At 39.6% G+C, this 22,766-nt stretch overlaps 1 protein-coding gene across 1 annotated transcript; it reads left to right on the top strand.

Annotated features, from left to right (window-relative positions):
- Positions 1 to 61: 61 nt before the first annotated feature.
- LOC140945762 (protein argonaute-2-like) lies at positions 62 to 17,653 on the top strand. Its single transcript, XM_073394805.1, has 19 exons — positions 62 to 260; positions 369 to 655; positions 1,084 to 1,137; positions 2,971 to 3,238; positions 4,456 to 4,593; positions 6,042 to 6,216; positions 6,769 to 6,952; positions 7,850 to 7,972; positions 8,574 to 8,601; positions 8,978 to 9,180; positions 9,784 to 9,871; positions 10,398 to 10,557; positions 11,251 to 11,341; positions 11,437 to 11,505; positions 12,618 to 12,743; positions 13,685 to 13,819; positions 14,439 to 14,540; positions 15,081 to 15,280; positions 16,255 to 17,653. The coding sequence occupies exons 1-19, from the start codon at positions 218 to 220 to the stop codon at positions 16,367 to 16,369; spliced, it is 2,589 nt and encodes an 862-aa protein (XP_073250906.1). The 5' UTR covers positions 62 to 217; the 3' UTR covers positions 16,370 to 17,653.
- The last annotated feature ends 5,113 nt before the right edge of the window (positions 17,654 to 22,766 follow it).

Here is a 22,766-nt window from a genome sequence, read left to right as displayed (position 1 = left end):
TTGTGTGAGATCATAGAACAGCCACCCGCCATTTTGAATTCAGAGCCGGTGGGCCCTGGTGATGAGAGTGAAACTGAAAATCTGCAGGAACAAGATGGCGTAGACGCCATTTCTAAGAGAAACGAACATGTCATCGCCGTTCTGATGTTACGAAATTGTTTCACGTGTTTTATAACGTCTTTCAAAACAGAATGTACGTTTTTTTGACAAAATAATTATGGATGCTCAAATTGGAGCTTCAGCGGCATCAAACAACCCAGGTTTCTTTCGTTTTTGTCGATTTTGCTTCGATGTCTATTAAATTCTTTGTTTAATTTGTTGTGTTTCAATTTTTTCAACATATTCTTTGCATCACATCTATCTTTTAGCAAATCGCGTCGGTGGAGATTTTGCCCCTCCTAAGAGACCGAACGTTGGATCGTTAGGAAGAGCAATCGCCTTGAGAACAAACTTTTTTCAAGTTCGTCTTCCCAAGGGAGACATCCATCACTACGATTTGTCCATTTCACCTGATAAATGTCCGCGAAGAGTCAATCGAGATGTTGTGGAAGCTATGGTAAGCACGTATCATAGAGTCTTTGGAGGACAAAGGCCTGTTTTTGATGGCAGAAAGAATCTTTACAGCAGTAAAGCACTTCCGATCGGCAGAAAACCAGTAAGTGGTTACAGTTCGCGTGTCTTTGTGATCTTCACAGTATTCATGACGCTTAAATCTTTTTATGATAGAACATGATCAGCAAGAATTAACGTTCACTATATACAACATACTCTTCATATTGGTCGCTTTGTGTGAAACGTATGAAGTCGCTGATCAAGAGATCGTTTAGTAATTTAAAATCAATGGTTGTTCAATCAGTCACACCAGTCGTTGTGAAATTCATGCACATTTAGCAACTGAGTAAATGATTTTGTTATCAATTTGGTATTGAGTTTGTTAATAATTACTGGTGTTGAGTCCGTTTATTTCTCGATTTATTTTCCAGTATAGGATTCGGAGGATGTTTAGTTGACACGTCGCCTTGTTGAATGAAGTTTTTAGAATTGTCTCTGTTTACCTTATTCCTCTATCCCTGTTATTTTTAGGTTGACTTTGTGGTAACACTTCCCACTGAGAACAGCAAGGACAAAACTTTCAAAGTAAGGAATTTTATAGAACTGTCATGGCCACCTTAAGCACCCTGGGAAAGCAGAAAAACTGTTTGCAAAGCAATTTTTTATTACAAAATATGCAGCCACTTTAAAACTACAGTACCACCTCGAAACCGTGGTCCCCTATTCATCGAATAAGAATGTTTTTTTTTTTTTTTAATCAGAACTGTAACAAAATTGTCAAATCTGATTGGCTCTCAACTACCCTGATTTCAGCCTTAATTGGACAGTTTAATAGGACAGTACGCATCATGCCTAAGTAATTGGACAGTACACGCCATCACGCGCGCGCTTAAATGGATTTTTTTTTTTCACTGCTAGCAAAACAAAATTTCGAATTTCTTGTGTTTTGGTTTAAAAAATAGCCTATTGTATCACAAATTTTGTTAAAGTTATGATTAACTGGTAACAGAACTTCGTGTCGTCCAATTCAGTCTGTAATCATACTCGTGATTAAACAAATCGGACTCCCGCTACGCGGTTGTCCGATTTTGTTAATCACTCGTATGATTACAGACCGAATTGGACTCCACTCAGTCCTGTTACCATTACTAACAAGCAGTTAAATGGAAATGGAGTTCCACCATATTAAGCCAGTTGAATAAGAGAAAATGTAAGGGTTTTCTCCAGGGACAAAGCAAACTGCCTGTAATAATGTGGTGTCCATATTACATGGGCGTCCATTTAGGGAAAGTATGTATTTTCTTGAGTGGGGAGAGCTGGGGGATCTTGGTTTTTTTTTTTACAAAATAAGAGATGGCCCTCCCTCGCATTAAATTTAAAAAATTCCTGATCTAACCCCCCCCACCCCCTTTGGGTGACTGACAAAAGTACATGTATGACCCTCCCCTCACTACTACAAGTCATGGTATGTTCCATGCCATAGAAATCTCAGAGCATTTCACTTTTGAACCAAAATGTTTGAATATATGAGTTTTAGTAAAATCCAACTAGTGGTCTATTATCAATGCTGCATTCTGATTGGTTGAGCTACTACTAGGCTATATGTTATAGCCTACTAGTAGCGAAAAGCACACGCTTTTGTCGGCAAAAAAGGATTAAAGTCTAGCTTTAAGTAGCTAAAATTCTTTTATTCTTGATATGTTTGACCAACTACTTGGATTTTACTAAAACAATTATTCCTCTCGCCCTCATGGCCTCTGAGTCGATAGCCCATGAGGCCGAATAATTGTTAAATATCTCAGTCAATATTGAATGTGTACGTGCTGAAACAAGAAAATGCGAACAATCAGTATGGGATATTTACGTTTTATAGATGAAGTTTGAATATGGAAGTACCTACAATAATAAATCACCAAATTAAATCAAAGAAGGTGAAAAGAAAAATGGAAAGCAACATCGCAAAATAAATCCTCATTAAAAAACTTCTGGAAAAGATGGGTGACTCTCCCCTTGAATAGCTCACAAAGAGGTATGGCCCTCCACTTTTGGTGCTCACTTTCACTGATGACCCCCCCACCCCCTCTGAGGCCCTAGCCCTCCCCTCCCCCCCCAAAAAAAATTAATGTACCTTCTCTTAGCAGGGTTCAACTTTATAGCAGTAGTTTACTATTAATATTTGTAAACAATCCTATTACTATTAATATTTGTAAACAATCCTCTACCCTTTTCCCCAGCTCTAGCAAAAAAACCTGAGCTGCAGTGATTGATTAACACTATAACATAATTTAGGAAAATTTGTCTTTTGATGATGGACCATGACTTCTTCTAAAATTCCTTTTTTATATGCATACATTGTACAAGGTTGGTCCCCTATAGTGCAGGATCTCAACACATTATCATTTAACCCATGCTCTGTAGGTCACAGTCAAATGGGTTGCTCAAGTCAGTTTGTTTGCGCTGGAGCAAGCCCTAGAAGGAAAACATAACCAGATTCCATTTGACACCATTCAAGCCCTTGATGTTGTGCTGCGACACTTGCCATCCATGAAGTACACATCAATAGGAAGATCATTTTACTCTCCCCCGGATGGTTATTACCATCCTCTAGAGAGTGGACGGGAAGTATGGTTTGGATTTCATCAAAGCGTCAGGCCATCACAGTGGAAGATGATGTTAAACATTGATGGTTAGTATGATTAATATAACACGTGAAATCAGTGTTCTCCCCAGGTACTTAAGGCTAGATTGATAGGTATTTCAGAGACAAAATCACTCAATAACGTTGATGAAACACTTTCTGTGGTGTTTTCATCTGTTTGTTTTCTCTTAATTAATTGATTGTAAGAGTGATTTGTTCCGTTGGATGAATAAACCTGTGATGCATTCATTTCGTTGAACTGCTGCCATCTTGAAATTGCCTGAGAAACACGAGGGCCCTTCAAGGAGCTTAAATGGAGTAAGAACTGAAATTCCCGCTCTTACATTTTATGCAGTGTCACAAATCACAGTGGAAAACTCAATCAACCTAAGACATGTGGAACAAAAAGGAAAAGCTTGTCAAAACAAATTGAGTTCTTTTTTTACTGTGGAAAAGAGACAGAAAATTGATGAAAATCTGGTGGAAGAAGTTCAGTCACCTAAAACGATACCAAATCTGCAGTTATCGATTAATTCCAAACACTGAAAATCAGAAGAAGGCTTTGATTATGAGAAAGCAGCAGCCATTTAGGGGCCTCAGAAAAAAACAGAAGAATAACAGTTACTTGCTAACCAAGTGGAGAACTAAAATTAAATTCCCAAGTCTTCATGAAATTTTATTCTGGCTACAGCAGGCTTCATACAAACACTGTTAAAAATCTCAGTCAGAAGACTGGACTCCCTGGACTTTTGCCAAAATCCTAGGGAGAACACTGGAAAGTGGTGTTATTTTGTATTATCCAATCACTTTTGCATCTGGGTTTGGGATGTGTCACACAGGTCATTGAATAGTTTTGTGTTAGGCCTTCCTCTCTTTCTTCACCTTCCGCCTCTGCCCTCTTTACTCTTCTCCTCCCTATATAACCACCAAGGAAGGCCTGATACACCATCTACAGTCACAATTAAGTCATCCTAGTCATCCCAGTCACCATAGCCATCAGTCATCCTAGTCACCATAGTCATCCCAGTCTACCTAGCCACCCTAGTCTCATTTTGCTGTTGTAGTGATTTATTATTGCTAGGATCGAGGAATGGAAGAATTAAATTATACATTAAAATTATGGGTGTTTTGTTAACCTATTAAGTAATCGTAAGTAATTAAAAACAAACTCGGTTGAATCGACTTGGGTACGAAATGACTATGAATCTCTCACATTACTTAAAGTCATTACTAAAGACAATCTATGTTTTTTTCTTTTTTTGCAGTGTCAGCCACGGCATTTTACAAATGCCAGCCAGTAGTGGAGTTCATGTGTGAGGTCCTTCGCAAACCACAACAAGAACTCCAGCAGGGAAAACCACTTTCAGATTCGGAAACAGTTAAATTATCCAGAGAGATTAAAGGTAAACTAATTAACTTAATTACTCAATAGTGACAATAATATATGGCCAGCATCTATGCAAATTCATTGGAACAAAAGAAAGCGTTTCCATGAGAAAAGAGTTCAAATCCCTCAGGACTGGTTTGGAACACTAACATAGCCGCCGTGACCTCTGGTGAAAATGCTCCATTGGGCCAGTAATGTTAATACAATGTGGCAGGCGGGTCTAAAATACTGGTCACTTTTGCACACGTCAGAGTACAGGTCACCATGATACAGATAAATGAGCAACATTAATAGTGTCTCCTAGCCCTAATCTCTTAACAAAATGTTCTACTAAATCGAGGGGAATCTGTGTGGTTTGGTTAGCTATCAATGGAGCAGTGACTTGTACTCTTGACCTGTGGAATGTGACCTGTACTTTAGACCCGGCGCCAAATACTTCAGGAAATTAAACACAGTAGATGGAACTGGAGATTAAACTGTGCGTGGGTGATGAAAGCTGAATGAAAATCAGATGCTGAAGAACCGCTGGAGAATGAGTTCAAGAAGGAGTGCGAAGATCATGATATCACCACAGTTTCAAAACAACAACCGGTTCTTTTCAGAGCCACACCGGTTCTGTTAAGAACCTTTATGGCTTAAAAAGTCATTGACCAAACAGTGTCCTTTTTGGTATAAATAATTTCAAGGGGAGATTTTGTGTTTAACTGTTTGTGGCAAAAAAGTCACGGTATTTGCCCATTAACGGACTCACCCCTTGTTTAGCCTGAACATAATTATTAAACCTCAGAAAGTATACTGACCAGTTTGAAGAAAAAAAAATGTGCGCTATAACTGGGAAACTAGTGTAACATAAAGTGGAACATCGCAAGGTAAAAGTCTTCTAGTGTTTCAAAAACTAATGATCATGTGCTGATCTTGTTTTGAGTATTTGAGTTTTTTTATGTAACATGGCCGTGTCACGGCTCTCGAGTTCACTTTTCAATATTCAGTTGTGGCCATTAAGCGCCCTTATTCCGCTACGGAACTCAGCGTTAAGGAAACAAAATCAAAACTTCGCGACAAGCAAGTTTGTCTGTCAAGCGTTAAATCAAACGTTACAAACAACAAAAATGAATTTTGAAAAACTGTTAGGCTAACAAGTTTTCAAAAGCTTGACTGATTCCAATCCGTTTGAGTTTTCTTTAAAGTTTGTCTATCCCTGCCTTTGTATTTTCAGTGTTGTTTTACCTTTTTCTAATGATTTTCAGCGGTCATCGTCATGTTTCACTCAAGTTGGCGTGCAGTGCCAATGTTTGAATTTTGTATGATTAATTTCTTGACACTGCTCCTTTAAACACAGAAGGTTCAGGGTAAGGCCCTGGCTTTAAACGCCGAGAGTTTCTGGAAAAATCTAATGTTATAAAACTCCGCTGAAAAAGCTACAATTCTCTATGTCTCCTGTCCTATGTTTTGCCTTACCTGCAGGTTTGAAAGTAGAGATTACGCACTGTGGAACTATGAGGAGAAAATACCGCGTAATTAACGTCACAAAACAGCCCGCCCATTCTCTGAAGTTCCCCCTCAAACAAATGGAAACAGGGCAACAACGTGAGATTACCGTGGCGAGGTACTTTCAAGAAAAACACTCGAGACAACTGCAGTAAGTGCGGTTTTTTGTTCTGTCTTCTCATCGTTCTTACTTGTAATATCTTCTCTAAAATAACTACCAGGCATTGATCACGAAGGGGGAGAAAAAACTGAGACTCTTTATTGCGTTCCCAACAAATTTAAGTTTTTTACAGACAGCTGTTTTAAAGGGAGTAACAACTTCGACGGCTGTAGCAACCTTTTCGTTTGTTCATTTGGCTATAGAATTATATAGAGGGGGTTTCTGATTTTGAATATTCCATCCGAATGCTCTACATTGAGCAAGCCATGTTTACTTTCGTAAAAACCTAAGTCTATCAAGAACAACAGCAACAATAACTGAAAAGGTTAATCGAAGTGCACTTTGAAAAAAAGGGATAATTTAAGGGATTAATTGAATTACTGTAAAGATATGTTATGATGTTTATTCTTCAATAAATATCACACTCAGTGGTTTTGAAATCGAATCCAGAATTTCCGGAATTTCCAGTTTTCCCATGTAAATGATAAGTATCCCAGCAAATCCACTCGGCGACGCTGTAAAGTTAATCTCATACATTTACAGGTACCCGCATCTACCGTGTCTTCAAGTTGGACAAGAACAAAAACACACCTACCTCCCCATGGAAGTTTGTAACCTTGTGGCTGGTCAGCGGTGCATAAAGAGACTATCTGATCAGCAGACAGCGAGAATGATCCGAGCTACAGCGAGAAAAGCCCCGGATAGAGAACAAGAAATTGTGAACTTGGTAAGCAGTTGATAGAAAAGAACTGTGCATTAAATTTCTCAAAATTCGTTCAGTAGAAACCGCCACTATATATTGAGTTAAACATTTAAATAACTGCTTGAAACATAAATGTTGAGGAGGTATAAATAACTCCGGCAGAAAAAAGGGAGGCACGGATGGACCAACTAGAAGAAGATTGAAACGTACTGCAATTGAGATTTTTAAAAACTTGTTGGCCTAACAGTTTTTTAAAGTGCATTTTTGTTGTTTGCAACGTTTGATAAGCTGTGAGTTTGTCATTCACAAGTTATTTCAAAAGTTCCAAAGCGAGTAAGGTTGTGAAATTGGCATTATTATAAACAAAATGAACAAGACAAGCGTGACACAGTCCCTTTAAGTTCACAAAAGTTGTTCAGAAGATGAATAGTGCTATTCACTGCCAGCCATAAGTCTCTCTTCAATGCAGTTGATATAAAGGCAAAGGCGATTGCTTTCCCTGACTCCTATCCCGTGTAAAATAAAGAGATTGTAAGTCAAGTTTACGTTAAAGGGCAAATTTCAGCTTTAAGATAGAACAATTAAAATTTTAATCATGTGAATGCAATAGTCAAGAGGTTTCATTTGAATGGTCACAACTTAGACTTCTGTCCACAGACTCAAAAGTTCTCAATACTATCCTAGCATGTGTTTGTGCAAAAGAATTGTGTTTTTCGGGACTTAATGCTTAAAATACCTTTTGCTCCAGCCAAGTCCCCAGGCGTTCTCGGCTCAATCAATCCTGGACTCTTCCGAGAGCTGTGACGTCACCGACCATTTCTTAGACTTCGCACGTATAACGGGGCAAGAGAGACCCCAGAGACTATGTTGCCCTTGGTCTATATGTTTAAACTTTGTTTTATTCGTCCGGTTGGTGTCTAGGTCAGAAGAGCTGACTTCAGCAATGATCCTTATGCCAGCGACTTCGGAATTTCAATTAGTGACAAAATGGTTGAACTTCAAGGACGAGTTTTAGATGCTCCAAAACTGCAATATGGTGGAAGAGTAAGTACTTGTAGTTTTAATAATCACAATCCAAGGGTGTATTTTTGCGTCGCTTCCAGTTCTTTTTACAGTCTTTACACTGGACGGGACTCGTATATTCTTAAGGATAAACCTTTGTTCACACGTGTGCTATCCTTTACGCGGGGGAAATTCCATACTTATAACGCGCCACACCCTGATCTGGGTTGAGCTTCTGATTGGTGGTAAAGAAAAACCAAAACCGTCTCCTTTTGGTACAAAATCGGCAAAGGGCCATGGTGCACCGTACCGCTTTAGAGGAGAATTCCGTGTGAACAGACCCTGTCACTTCCCCGTTTGGCACTAGTTTCATGTAAAACTAGGGTTCTGTAGCCTGGTGCCAGGCTCCGCAGTTGGGGAAAAGGAAAAAAACGGGATCAAATAGGAAAAATATCGGCGAGCGAAGCGAGCCGAGCGGAGGCTTGGGGAGGGGAAAGGGCCGGTGGCGGAACCAGTTCCCAGACTACCTCCCGGCTCGCTTCGCTTGCCCCCAATGCAGAGCCTGGTCCTAGGCTAGGGTTTTGTTGAGTATTACTTTCTTGACAAAATTAAGTATTAACTTGATTTCCTTTATTTTCTCTAGGACAGGCCAAAGGTATCTCCTGTAGAAGGTAAGGGGGATCAATCATGAGATTTCTGCCGTAAGAACGTGTTTAAAATACGAATGAATTGAAGTGTTGTTTTCAGTTTTCCCCCCTGCTCCGATCTGGAAATTGTCTCCCACTTTGTTGGAGAGGGATTGGGGGGCACAGGGTGTTGGAAATTTCTAATGTCACTTCTCTAAAATACAAAGTTAGTTTAGTTACATGCAGGATTTTATGTTTTAATTGTCCAAAAGCTGCTTTCTAGACATTGAAGTGCTTTCAAAACTACATTTTAAAACAGTGTGGTATTGACGTTTTGCATTGCGACACTACTCGTAGGTCAGCTTCGACAGAACTTTGCTTGAAAATTTTGCTGACCGTTAGTTTTTATTTCAACTCCCAGGTACATGGGATATGCGAGGAAAACAGCTCTTTCATGGTATTGAGATAAAAAATTGGGCGATCGTCTGCTTTGCGAATCCTCAAGACTGCAACGAAAGAGCTCTGCGTCACTTCTCCAATCAGCTGATGAAGATTTCTGGCGAAACTGGAATGCCGATCAGATCGGGGCCTTGCTTTTGTAGATACGCCAGGAGAGCTGACGAGGTAGGCAATTAGATTCCGCTGTGTTTGTTTGTTTCCCGTGGTTTGTTATTAGAGACCTTTAGATCCTAAGACGAGAACGACTACGAGTACGAGATTTTTTCAATACTACGTAGTACTGGCGCGTGAACCAGCGTCATTTTGGCGGGAAAATGTGGTAGCCGTCGTCATTCTACTACGAGTTTTAGCGAGAATGTCGAAGTGGCACAAACAAGTTATCAAATGTTAAAAGTTTTATCATTTTGCGATCGCGAGAGGGTGTAACCTCCTTTACTAAAGGTAACAGTGCTAACATTTCTAGTGAAAAATGGGAAAATGAAGCTTTCCGGGGAGTCTATAATTTCAGAATACGCGAAAAAACGTGAAGTCAAATCTCGTACTCGAAGTCGTCCTCGTCCTGGAATCTAAAGGTCTCTATTATGTTTTGATTATTAGTTAACAAAGTGTAAATCTAAAACAGGTTAAAGCCAAATGAAACCACACGTCGTTTTTCTTTTCGATGTTTTCTGTTTCTTTTCCTAGGTTCCATTTGATTCCTTCTCCGATTTCTCGTTTACTCGGTGATCTTAACTTCATCCAATTGTGCTGTTCTCTTATTTTGTATAGGTTGAGCCCATGTTCCAACGTTTAATTTCATCGTTCAGTAATCTGCAGCTTATCATTCTTGTTTTGCCTGGTAAAACACCTGTTTACGGTAAGTTATGATCAATCTTGCAAAATACCCATTCTTTCTTTCAAATAAAAGAAGACATTCCAGTGCGCGGTATAGCACCCTGGTAACATTCCTCTGTCTTTGATCAACCGGGAAATGTTAGGTTTTGCACAAAACCAACTCTGGCCCCTGAAGAAACTTAAGTTCTAAAAGCCGGTTAACATGACTGTTAGCATGACTGGCCCGCTTCACCGGCCTGGCTCGGATCATACCTTGTTTCCTTTTAAAATTGTCGTTGTGTTTATTTGAGAAGGTTGGCTGGCCCGACTCTGTCGTGATCTTGGCTGTTCGAGCCAATATCTCGACATAGCCCTCCTCCACACATAACCGCAACGAGAAACATTAAGAGGACACAAGGTATTGAGCTGAGCCGGCCAGGTTTTAACAGTGAAGTCGCGTTGCTTTGCTAAATCCGCCTACCATGTCTCGGTGTAACATGTCATGACATTCAAAATAGGAATCGCCTTAATATCGTCCCTATTCTTTTCCTTTTTTATCCTTTTCACAGCGGAAGTAAAGCGAGTAGGTGATACAGCACTGGGTATTGCAACACAGTGTGTACAAGCCAAGAACGTGACAAAATGTCAACCTCCTACTCTCTCTAACTTATGCCTTAAAATAAACGCAAAACTCGGTGGAATAAACAGCATTCTGGCTCCGGATGTACGGTATGGTTTTTTTAATGAATAATAATAATAATGCATTTATATAGCGTCTTTTCCCAGCGGTCCAAAAACGCTTAATAGATAAAGTAATTAATTAATTAATTGATTAACAAACATTAACAAACAGTAGCCTGAGAAAACAGCCTTCATTTCGCGACGCCACCACTGGTTTCCCCGCGAAATGACGTTTGTGGAAAGAGCGGAGAAATTCCATACTGATGACGTGTCATTACCTAGGTCTTGGTAGTGCCTCAAGGCAAATTTCTCTCTTGGCACGGCCAATCAGAAGCCCTACCCAGATCTGGGTAGTTAGACGTCATCAGTATGGGATTTCTGCGCTCGTTCCTCAAACATCATTTCACGCACCAGTGGTGGTATCGATAAATTTCGTTTGCTTTCTAAGGCTAAAGAAATTTATAAATAGAAAAAAAGGTGAAGTGGAGACACATCCACTGTCCGGTTCTTCGTCTAGAATTTTGGATTAAATTGGAATTTGTTACAGTACCGTTTAAAAGTAAGTCGACACTCCATTCCCGATCCTCGCATGAATAAAGAATGGAGTCGAGAATCGAAACTCTATTCTCGATTATTGCTCGATACCCGAGTCCTGTGAGACTTACCAAACCGGAATGCCCTTTGTTAAGTTTTGTGATTTTTGCATAGCTTATGAATAATTCATTGATTTCGTTTTAACAGACTCCCATTGTTTCGCGAGCCTGTGATTTTCCTTGGAGCAGATGTAACTCACCCAGCCGCTGGTGACGAGAAGCGACCATCCATCGCTGCTGTAAGAGGAATTTCGCTTTTCTTAAAATGTAAATGAAAAATAGAGCGTAAATGAAAATTTTAAACTGAAGGTAGCTAATTTTTTTGACGTCTTAGGTTGTTGGTAGCATGGATGCTCATCCCAGTCGCTATTATGCTTCAGTGCGCGTACAAACACATCGACAGGTATGTATACAGTAAGTAAAGAACTTAAAAACTATAGGCTGTATTGCAGGACAGGTACACACGTGCCCCTCAGTTGTCTTAGAATGACAGGTTAACCCTTACAATACTGATTCAAACACAAGCTACGAGAAAGGTTACAGGGTTTAATAAAATGATCGCCAGAGGGGAAATGCCTTGAACTTTTAAGAAATTCTCTCAGTTAATTTAGGTAATGTAATGAGATCAGTCTGGAGAGTTTGTATGTGAATATTTGGGCTCAAAGAGTTGGGTGTAAAACTGATAAAGTCGACTCCCGATAACTCGAACCTTCAAGGGAAATCGAAAAAAGGTTCGAGTTATCGGGAGTTCGAGGTATCGGGAGTACGAAGAAAATAGCCGAGAGTAAGGTAAAAAACAGTTTTTACTGCACAGTGAACATCACATTTAATAGTAGAAATGTCACGTGAAAATTAAAAGATACTGCTAGATTATAAATCAGAACGTATAACATAACAAAAGATAGCCTAAATAGAGTATGCGTTTTACTGTTTTGGGAAGAAAAGCTGCTTCACGTTAGCCTGTGACAATCAACATCAGCCCCCACTAGTAAACTACACTCCTACAACAGTCAATAGGAAATCCAAAATTCAATGTTTCGGACGCCCGTAGACGGCGTTTTTCCCGACTTTTTAAGGGCTCAAAACATGGTTCAAGTTATCAAGGGTAAAATTATGTAGAAAATGACCTGAGGGGAAACGAAAATTGGTTCGAGTTAGCGGGAGTTCAAGTTATCGAGGGTTCCAGTTACCGAGGGTGAAATTACAGTGAATGTATGACGGAAATCCAGGGGAAATCGATTTTGGTTCGAGTGAGCGCGAGGATCGAGTTAGCGAGGGTTCGAGTTATCGGGTGTCGACTGTATATGACAGGGAGCAGACTGTAAGATGGGATTTCTTTATAAGTATTGTTGGTTTTTCATAACCTATTGAAATCTTCCCCGAAAATAAGAAAGTGAACGGAAAGCCGCTTAGTCTGTTGCTGTCGTTTTCTTAAACTTGGACTTTGTTGCCTTTATCCAGTTGGGGGCTCTTTCCTTTCCATATTCTGATTTCTTTGTATTTTCTTCATTCCAGGAAATCATTGCGGAACTGGCAGCTATGGTTCGCGAACTGCTGATTCAGTTTTATCGTTCAACAAAGCACAAGCCGATGAGGATTATTTTCTACCGAGACGGAGTCAGTGAAGGACAGTTTAGACAGGTGAGCTTTTCGACTCCCATTTAATTCCCCTTTGACAAGGAACTAGACACACTCGTATATTTATGGAAAACTTGAAGCCATTAACCGGTTTTTGTGAAAGATGTGAGCCTAATAATCCCGACTCTAATAATCCTTATTTTCCTTTTCTGTCCTTGTCTTCCCTGGGTGCCAGAAACTTCCTGCGCGGTTTCCAGATTCGATCAAGTCTTTTCTCGCGGCCTCGGCCTTCGGCCGAACCTCCGAAGCATCCCGACGCACGCGACAAAAAGCCCCCGGTACCCAGGATACAGCTTCCAGTACCAAAGCTAACAGAAACCTTATTTAAGTAAAAGTACTAAAAAAATATGATTGCTTACCAAAAGACTGAACTGGCTAGCCGGACTGGTCATTTGAACAGATCTTTCTCAAGAGTCTTTGCAATAAACCTACCACCGCGAAGCAGGGTTATTTCAAGGAGTTAACGGATGTGTCTGGACAAATTAATAGTAGAAAATTAATAAATTAGGTTAATAGCAAAACTCTCTCTACAAAGAAACTGAATCGGATCATGAAAAATCCGGAAATTCTGGTTAGAAAATCAAATGGTTCGCGACATTCCGTTTTGGGGGGCCTCAAAAAAAAATGGGCTGTGATTTGAGACGATGCAATTCTTTTACCCTTTATAATCTGTTCGATATACATTGTAGAAGATCTTTCTCCCACCACGTCAAATTTTATAGCTTATGTTTATGCACAAGATTTCCACCAGGGTGGTTTGTGTGAATAGTAAGCAGCCAAGGTCTCTTTTCTTAAACAGGATAGCAAAATTATCTATTGTTGTCAGTCTTAAACAGGATCCGGGATTGAAGGCCTGCGGCGGCAGACCTCTACCCAAACTTAGGGGTAGGTGCCTTCTACTAAGTCACAGTGATCATTTCTTTACTGGCGCGTTTTTCCACCAGGTCCTAAGTCATGAACTGAAAGCAATCCGTGAAGCTTGTATCAAACTGGAGGTCGGGTACCAGCCTGGGATCACATTTATTGTAGTGCAAAAGCGACATCATACAAGGTTGTTTTGTCAGGATGGGCAAGACAAGGTAGGAGGGTGTCAAACAAATGAACTCAGGTCTGAAAAAAAGGACAAACGGAAAACAGAAACATCTATTGTCCACGTATCTTTTACTATTTTTCAAAGCTGCCTTAACACGGGATTAAACAACACAATTATTTTGCACATGAGGTGTTGATGTTGCACCTTCGTCACAAATCATGCTATGAACATCAAACCTACATTTTAAACGGTCATATCGTATTTCCTCGATTAAGCGCCTTATTTACAATTTCGGCTAAAAGGATGGGCGCCTATTGGAAGGAGGGAACTTACTCGGGTGGGGGGCGCTTATTAAGTTCTCCTGTTGGTAATCATCACGCGTACCTTAGTTCCACGCGGTTTACCCACAGAGATATAAATAAAGTGACAATAGAAACAGGTTTTCCTTGTACCCTACCATGAAAAAACGTATGGGGGAGGGAAGGGGGCGCTTGTTTGATATTTTGGACAATGGGGTGGGCGCTGATTAGAGCGTAGGCGCTTATTCGAGGAAATATGGTATATTATAAATAGGTCAGACGCACGAGATCGGCTTGTACGTGTCACTCTTTCTTTGAGGTTGATTGATTTGAAGTCTCTGCGTTTTCTTGTTTTTCATTCTTTAGTGTGGTAAAAGTGGCAACGTTCCTCCTGGAACCACCGTTGACACCGGCATAACACACCCAACCGAGTTTGATTTCTACCTCTGCAGCCACGCGGGTATCCAGGTAAGATAGTACTTTGCAAACTAGTCGGGTAGATTTATTTTCAATATTCGATTGCGAGTATCCAATGAAAATTCTCATTTTTTAAGGCTTTCTGTCACGCTATTTGCTGTTTTTTTTTTTTAAAACAGCTTAAACGTTTTCCCCATCAATTGAATTCCAAAATTAATGTTCCAGTTTTGTTCCTATTTCCTGTCTTTTGTTGCAAGGGATGGTAAGGATGCACATGGATTGAAAGTTGGTTTCTGGGAAACTACCCTCCTACCCCTTCCCTAAGTTAACATTAACACTTACTTCTCACTTGGGGCAAAATGTTGGCTTAGGGGAGGGGTAGTTGGGCAGTTTCTCAGAAACCTAAACTGATCCAAAAACATATTATGGTTAGTTCTCCCTGATTCTATTTATTTGAAATCTTTTTCAGACACTAACTAATGCCTTTAGCACAGAAGGTTTTGGGGGTGTTCCAGGGGGGTATTCCGGGGGAGGGGTTTTAGAACATGGCGATCATAGATGCTAACAGTCCGTACACCGTGATCTTATTAGGGAACCAGTAGACCATCTCACTACCATGTGCTGTGGGACGACAACAACTTCAAAGCCGACGAGATTCAATCCCTGACATACCAACTATGTCACACGTATGTGAGGTGCACGCGCGCTGTGTCGATACCGGCCCCAGCGTATTATGCGCATCTGGTGGCGTTCAGAGCAAGGTTCCACCTGACAGAAAGGGAACGAGAAAGGTAAGAGACTGGGCACAAGTTTGGTGAAAAGATTGCTCCCGTACTTTATGCATCGCTGTCAGTAGCTTTTCTTAGGTTCGTAATTAAAGCGCGATCAGTCTTCGAGGAGATGAACGAATCAACGTAACAATAAATCTAATTCATTTCATCTTCACCTTTCCCGGGTACAGTACGAACTAATTTCATGACATCCCCAACTGGCTTGCTACAATCAGGGACAAAGTTGACACACTTGTTTATAATGGGTGCTTTTATCAATAATTTCATTCTGTTACTATTTCATTCTATTTTAACGCCGTTAATCCCCCGCACCCCCGATTCAATGTTGTTTGTAGCAAAAGAAAGACTTGAGGGTCTAAAATACAACATTGGTTTTGGGGGAAGGGGGTGGTGATGCACAGGGGAAGGGGATAGGTATGTCCACTGTTAAAAAAGGGGTCATTTTATAAAAGTGTCCCAACACTTATGTCCCTCATTGTACCTCAATCTGTTAGAGCGCTACATCGCGGTATCGCAGAGGTCAGGGTTTGTTTTTTTCAGGCTTTCTTTTGGCAACTGCATAAGTTGTGTCGTTAACTGCGATAATCTTCTTTGCATTTATTTCTTCATTCCGCGGTTGTAATAAAATATATGAAATTCGTATAGCCATTATTTAATTTAATATCAGCAATATACCTGCAATATCACCATACGCGCCTTGTATCATTAATTATTATCAAGCTGGAAAGAATCAAGTGTGAAAATCGAACGGTACAGCACAGCTACGGTTTATTGAGTTATTTCATTTATATATTATTTAAACTTAAATTTACAAGGGATGTAACGCCTATAGTGTATTTCCCCGTGTACCAATTCTGCAATGATCAAAATTTTCGGTGTTGTTGCTTGGGCTGTCCTGTCTACGAAACGTGGGTTGTCTGTTTGCACTTAGTCGGAGACACCCCTTGTAACTCGTTTTTCTCTTCCTGTCGTAGTCCTGACAACGGCTCAAGCTCTAGCGGTGGTCATGGTGATAGCAGAAGCCCACAGATTTTGGCAAAAGCGGTTCAAGTTCATCCAGATATTCTTAAAGGCATGTACTTTGCTTGAGGACACATTCTGCTAAATACATATAGATACTCTCGTATATCAAGGCATCAAATTAATAAGGGTTTGTTAAACTGACCGTAATCCAGAAAAGAAATCTCTCGTTTTATACGTGAAATGATATCTGTATTATTTAATGAGTTTTATAGCGAAGTTTTATCTCAAACTGATACAAAGTATTGTAGCAACATAATATACTATGGACTTGAACATCTCAGATGTACTTTTAACGAAAAGAATTTAAATTATATAGACTTGAAAACTAGTAAAATATAAGTGAATATTTTATTTTAGTTAATTAGATACTTAAGATTCGAGGATGAGGGCGATTGTGAGGGCGAGATTTGACGTCATTTTTCTCTCATTTTACTTTTCCACTAGAAAAGTTAGCATGGTTATTTTTTAGCTTTTTTTATTGATGGCTGATTTTAAGCCCTCTCCCGAGCACAAAATGATAAACATCTAACATTTGATAACTTGAATCTGACGTCACGACGGCTGTCGCGTTTTCTCCGCCAAAATAGAGACTTTAAGATCCAACGACAAAACGGCAACGAGAAAGTCGCTTAAAAAGTGAATTTTCGTTCTTTCTGTCTTTATAGCGATTTAATATTCCTACCCACTTACTTTGTCAAATGTAGGCTAACCTTCCTGAAGCTGAATTTCAAGCGACCATATCCAAGCTCAGAAAGAGAAATAAAATTTCGTATTTGCTTGTTTACGTCCTCCATAAAACGCGAATTTAGGTATTTTCACGTCGTAGTCGAGCAAAAACGGGAAAGAAATGTACAAAACAATGTGATGCACGTGCAAAGTTGTTGTTTTGCTTATTAAAACAATTGTTTTTTGACCTTCTCGTTGCCGTCCGAGTCGTTGGATCTTTAAGTCCCTAATTATGCTAGTTCACGCGTGTTCGCTACTTTGTATTGAGAAAACCTCAGAATCTTAAGGTCGCTATTATAACTAGTCTTTAACCAGATGAATATTAATGCACTATCGTACGCAAAACACCATTCTCGCATTTTTTGGGTAGAGTGAAAGTTGCTCAGAGAAACTACTTGTTGAGCCTACGTAGCCTACGCATATCATCAAAATATTTGCTGGTGAAAAAGTTTACGTTGCATAAGCCTCGACTTTATGCTAGTCCCAGTCACCGCTGAGAATACGAAAACTCGAGCGAACAATTTTTTTACTACATTCCCAACCTAGTTGTTAAATTATTTTAATCTTGTAATTATTTTAATTTTGTAAATAAAATTGGAAAATAAAAAGTAAACTTATAAAATGTCCAAGGAAGTTTTGTGTCAAGGCCCTGGGCATTCTGTATAAAAACTTTGATCATTGTAAGTGGGATGTCACAAGATAATCCGAACAATATCCAAAAGCAGTTATTCAATGTCATCAAGATAAGATCTTTATTGGAGAAACTCGAAGTTTGAGGAGTAGAAATAATGAAAGCTAGAATCTGTCTTACTGATTTATTTCAAATTTACGAACTGTATATTATTTACAAGCTGGTAGATTTTGTTTCTTTAATTTAAATCGTAGTAAACAATTATAGTCTAATTTCCTCTCGACATAATACGACTCTTGTACGACACAACTCTTGACTCGGCGCTTAAGATCGTGCTACCCCTATAAAAACAATCTCATAACTGTAGCGAGCGTCGATTACGGACTGACGACTTGTGGAGAGCCTTCTTTTGTTTTTGTTTTTTTTTTCTTTATCCACCATTTTAATATCTCTCTAGAATTTCTTCTTCGGTCTATGTACATCAGATTCTTTGTGGGTTTGTACAGATGCGCCAACAGGCTGCCCTAGCAGCTTCTACTGACTGTTCAGTGGTACTTAACCAAATTGATTGCTTTCGCCGAAAGCAAAGCAGTCATCCACTCGTTTCTTTCATCCTCAGAATTGCAACGGAATAAACGCGTTCCTCCATCAATGTCACAAATTTTTATGCAGTCTGATTCTTCAATCGATAACGTAACAACCTCGGATATTCTAAGAATTAGTCCGGAGTAGGTAAGAACACCTTTTTTGGTTTCATAACAGTGCAGCTTGTCCTCCAGCAAAACACAACGTCTTTTTCGCCAGCTTGGTTTCTTTAACCGTGACATTTCTCGCAGCCACAGATCCCCCTCATATGTAAGCAGTTTAATATTGTCGTAATTGTTGTTGACAAATTTCGGTAATAGCGGTAACGAGGACAGAGTAAGTGCCTGAAGATCGTAACTCTTTTTTCTCACTGGATCCGAGAATATCTTGTTCAAAATGCGGCATTTCTTAGCGGCTGCAGCTGAATCCGCGGGTTTCTTCAACATTACTTTAAGCTGCAAGAGACAATTTTCGCTTTTGGACTTGTGAAGGTTCGCCATATCTTTGATCTTGAACTGGTATCAACAGCGAAGTATTCTATGATATACTGTCCAATTTATAGGCTTTGAGGCTAGATACTTTCCAACGACAGATTTAAAAAGCTTAGGAGCTACCGTACAAGCACTGCGTATTTACTTTAGTGGGCTTGAGCACGTAAGACGCTGACTTTTCTGTCACGCGCGATTTACGTGTCATTGCGTGGGTCTAGATATTTCGATCGGAATGTCAGTATAATTATTGAAGGATCATGACAATGAAAATATTGATCGACGTGATATTTCTACAGCGGGGTCATTGACCCTCTATGTGTTAATGATTTCGATATGGCAATTTTTTAAATTTAACGCCAATATAATCATTTATTTCCTCTCTTTTCGGCAGTTTTTGTCTACATGAGACCAGACCAAAACTGAAATGTTTTAGAAATGTATGTAAAGATTAATTGAAAAGAACGTAAAAAACCGAAACAAAATAAAGCAAACGACGATGAACACAATAACAGCAAGAACAACAAGATAAAATGAACACAAACCCAGGTTCTTTCCGATCAGTGGATACGAAAATAGAATTAGGATATTGTTTAATCCGACGAACCGAACTGCCCGAAGTGCACAGCTGTTCTTTTTTGAAACCGAAGTTGTCTGTATCAGTTTCCGATCATCAAGTGCTGATGTAGTGATGAAATCAGTGGAGTAAGATCTTTCACTTTCGAAAGGCTACTCATGAATTGCGGGCGATGTCCTCCTAAGTGCCAGATCTTGAACTTGAAGCTGTTAAGTGGACAAGATATGATCAACATTAATTGCACATTACAGGCCTGCTTTGTGTGTATAAACTGAAGGTGACATTGCATGTACTTACATACATTTGTTATGGCTCTTTTAAAAGTGCTAATCCGCTGATTTACAATATTCATTTTAAAGCGATACAAAAAAAAAAATGACGGTAAAGGAAAATAAAAAGAAATTGAATATGATTAAAACTATTGGGTTAGCCATTCATCATTGAACCTAAGTACTGCGTGACTATATGAACGTATATACTGTGTGACTCCAATTCTGTACATAATTGACGCATGACTCGTGGTCTGCCAGTCACGTTTCAATAGTTTTCAGAATTTGTTTTTCATAAGAAGGGAAAATTCTCGGTTTCATCATGTGTGCGTCACCTTGATGTACAGGGGCGGACTGATGATATGACAGGTTGTCCATTCAAAGGCCACATTTTGGCAAACAAACTTGAAACTAATTTGTACTTTGTCATGCGGTCTTGGCAACCGCGAGCTTAACTGTAAAATATGTGCTTCAACGAATCCTTCAGATTACATGAAGAGTGAAAACGCAGAGAACAAACTCGTCTTTTTTTCCAACCCTGCGACGAATGTTCACACTGCCGTTTTTTTATTAATGCCCATATGGGAATGGAGAAGAAATATTTATTTATATTATATTTATTTATTTTTTGGCGGGGGGGGGGGGGGGGGGGGGTTCGCCATGTTTGCATGATTTTTTTCTTAGCTTATATGTATTGTTGTCTGTCTGTTTCGGATGATGATATTTTTTTACGTAAATTTCTCAACCCCCACCTCCCACCCTTTCAGATTTCTAATCGTCCGTCCCTAGAGTTCGAAAGTGTCTTACTTAACGATGAATTTTCTATTTTCAGTCAATGACAGTGAATAAGTGCTTACTAATGGTAAGTTTAAGACCGTCTGAACAATGGTCGATTCACTTCCTAGGCTTTTTGTCTCACGCCACAAATTTGGATTATTAACAGTGGCGTATTAATAGCTCATTTCCGGGTTCCCCGGGCCTCTGTATCAAAGCGAGGTTAAGTGCTCAGCCCGAGATATGGATCTCATGCCGGGAATTAAAACTCATTTTCACAAGAAAAGGTTGTGCAGTTGGCCTCATTTTTAAAGTGAGGGTTTTTGGAACTCGGAGGTGGTCTATTCATTTTACTAATTTTGGGATTATGAATACACACGTTAGATGGCCAGCAGACTAATTCTGTCGCATAAACAGACAAAATATAGGTGTACGAGCGTGGTGTACGAGCGTCGCAAAGTGCGTGGCTGTTGCTGGTGAGAGGCTGGCTGCGGGGGCTACCTTGTTACTCTCCCTCATCCCCCGTCACCGGAAAAAAGTCAGTTACTTTGCCGTAAATTTGTGTCTACTGTATCCTACAATTCTTGGTTGCAGTCTAGTCAAGCTGGACTTACGTTATCCACAATGACTGTTAAGGCAGCTTGTTTAAACTTACAAGGATCTTTAAACCAAAAATTTTTCCTTTAAAGTTTTGACGTGTAAGTTTTCGATGAAACTTTGAGATTTTTAGAAATTCCTCCGCCCTCCTTTTTCTTGGACTTTTTAGAACATTTTTGGGGGGTTGTCCGCATGGATTTTAGGGCGATTATTTATAGCCTCAATAAAGCCTTCCGAATACGCTCGACCACTATTAAGCACTTCTTCGTCTCGCCGAACATTTCCTAGTATGGTGTTTGTGGTCAGACACGAAGTCACGAATTTATGCACGAATAGGTGTTGGTACTTTAATTTATACAGTTATCTTATCAGTTTGGAATCGAAAAGTGAGGTTGTATTGAGTGCTGTGAGGTTTAATTATTGTGCCAATATTGACTGTTTGCATTTCCCAGGAAACGCCCAAATATTGGAGCTGGGAAGTTATGCTCGTGGAGATGAACCCAATCTCAAAACTTCTTCCCACTATGTACTCGACATATGCGAAAGATAGGCGTCGAGTGGGTTGAATGCGTGTGAAAAAAGTAGTCTGGAATTGTTAAAGATTTTTTTTTGCTTGTTTTTTTTTGGAGAAAAATATGAGCAGCACAGATCTGCATGGACCTTTAAAACAGAAGTTTAATATTAAGGACTACAGTCTGTTCAGCATTATAAACTGTACCAGATCGACTTAAATCAGCATAATAAACAGTACCACAGGAAAGTACTACTCAGTAGCTTTCACTTAAATGGTCACACTTAAGGATTTTATCCACAGACTTAAGTTAGAACCACTTTGTTCAGCATAATAAACAGCACAGACTCAAAAGTTAGAACCACCTTGTGCAGCATAACTGAAACAGCACCACAGGAAAGTACTGCTCAGTAGTTTTCATTTGAGTGGTCACACTTAAGGATTTCATTCACAGACTCAACAGTTAGGACTACCTTGTGCAGCATAATAAACTGTACCACAGGAAAGTACTGCTCAGTAGCTTTCATTTGAGTGGTTACACTTTAGGATTTCATCCACAGACTCAAAAGTTGGAAGCATCGTGTGCAACAAAATAAATAGCATTGCAGAGAAGTACTGCTCAGTAGCTTTCATCTGAAGGGTCACACACGACGATTTCATCCACATACCCAAAAGTTGGAACCGCTTTGTGTAGCATAATAAACAGCACCACGGGAAAGTACTGCTTAGTAGCTTTCACTTTAATGGTAACAATTCGGGGTTTTACCAACAGCCCCAATAGTTTAGAATGAAATTTTTCCATTCCCCCATTCTTTTTGCCGTGCGATTGTCAAGATTGAGCGCTTTTTCTAATCAGCCGCCGTTTTGTTTCAAACGAACCGCTTTCCAAGGAGGCGGACGTCGAGTAGTAATATAGCATGACCACTTTGTACAACATACGTAAGCCCCGAAGTCCCAATAGTGACCAATATTAATTTTCTCCAAACAATATTGATACAAAATCAAGAGAAAAAGTCATGAGAGGAAGAGGAAGAGAGAGTGCGTGGTTGATTATCACACCTGGGTAATTTGATCTAATTTATAAAACCTTTATTTTGCATTTCTAAAGAACGCAAGTTTTTAGAATTTTATGAGTTAAACTATTAAATCTTGCAATATATTAGTGGTTCTAATTCTCCAAGGCGCTCATCGATAAAAGCACTTTATTCTGAGGTTACCCTGGCTAAAGAGCATCGTTTTGAATTATTTTTGAATTAATAACGGATCACCTACGGAAAGAGGCTTTGATCTTGAGCTAGTTCGCAC

This window comes from Porites lutea, chromosome 8 (genome assembly GCF_958299795.1).
Source record: "Porites lutea chromosome 8, jaPorLute2.1, whole genome shotgun sequence".
NCBI lineage: Eukaryota > Metazoa > Cnidaria > Anthozoa > Scleractinia > Poritidae > Porites > Porites lutea.
Note: the sequence above shows the minus strand (reverse complement) of the source record. Positions and strands in the feature narration are given on the sequence as shown.

Coding starts and splice junctions, on each gene's coding strand:
- LOC140945762 (XM_073394805.1), top strand. CDS start 218: ATGGATGCTCAAATTGGAGCTTCAGCGGCATCAAACAACCCAG. Junction 6,953..7,849: donor AACAAGAAATTGTGAACTTG/GTAAGCAGTTGA, acceptor GTTGGTGTCTAG/GTCAGAAGAGCTGACTTCAG. Junction 12,744..13,684: donor GTGAAGGACAGTTTAGACAG/GTGAGCTTTTCG, acceptor TTTTTCCACCAG/GTCCTAAGTCATGAACTGAA.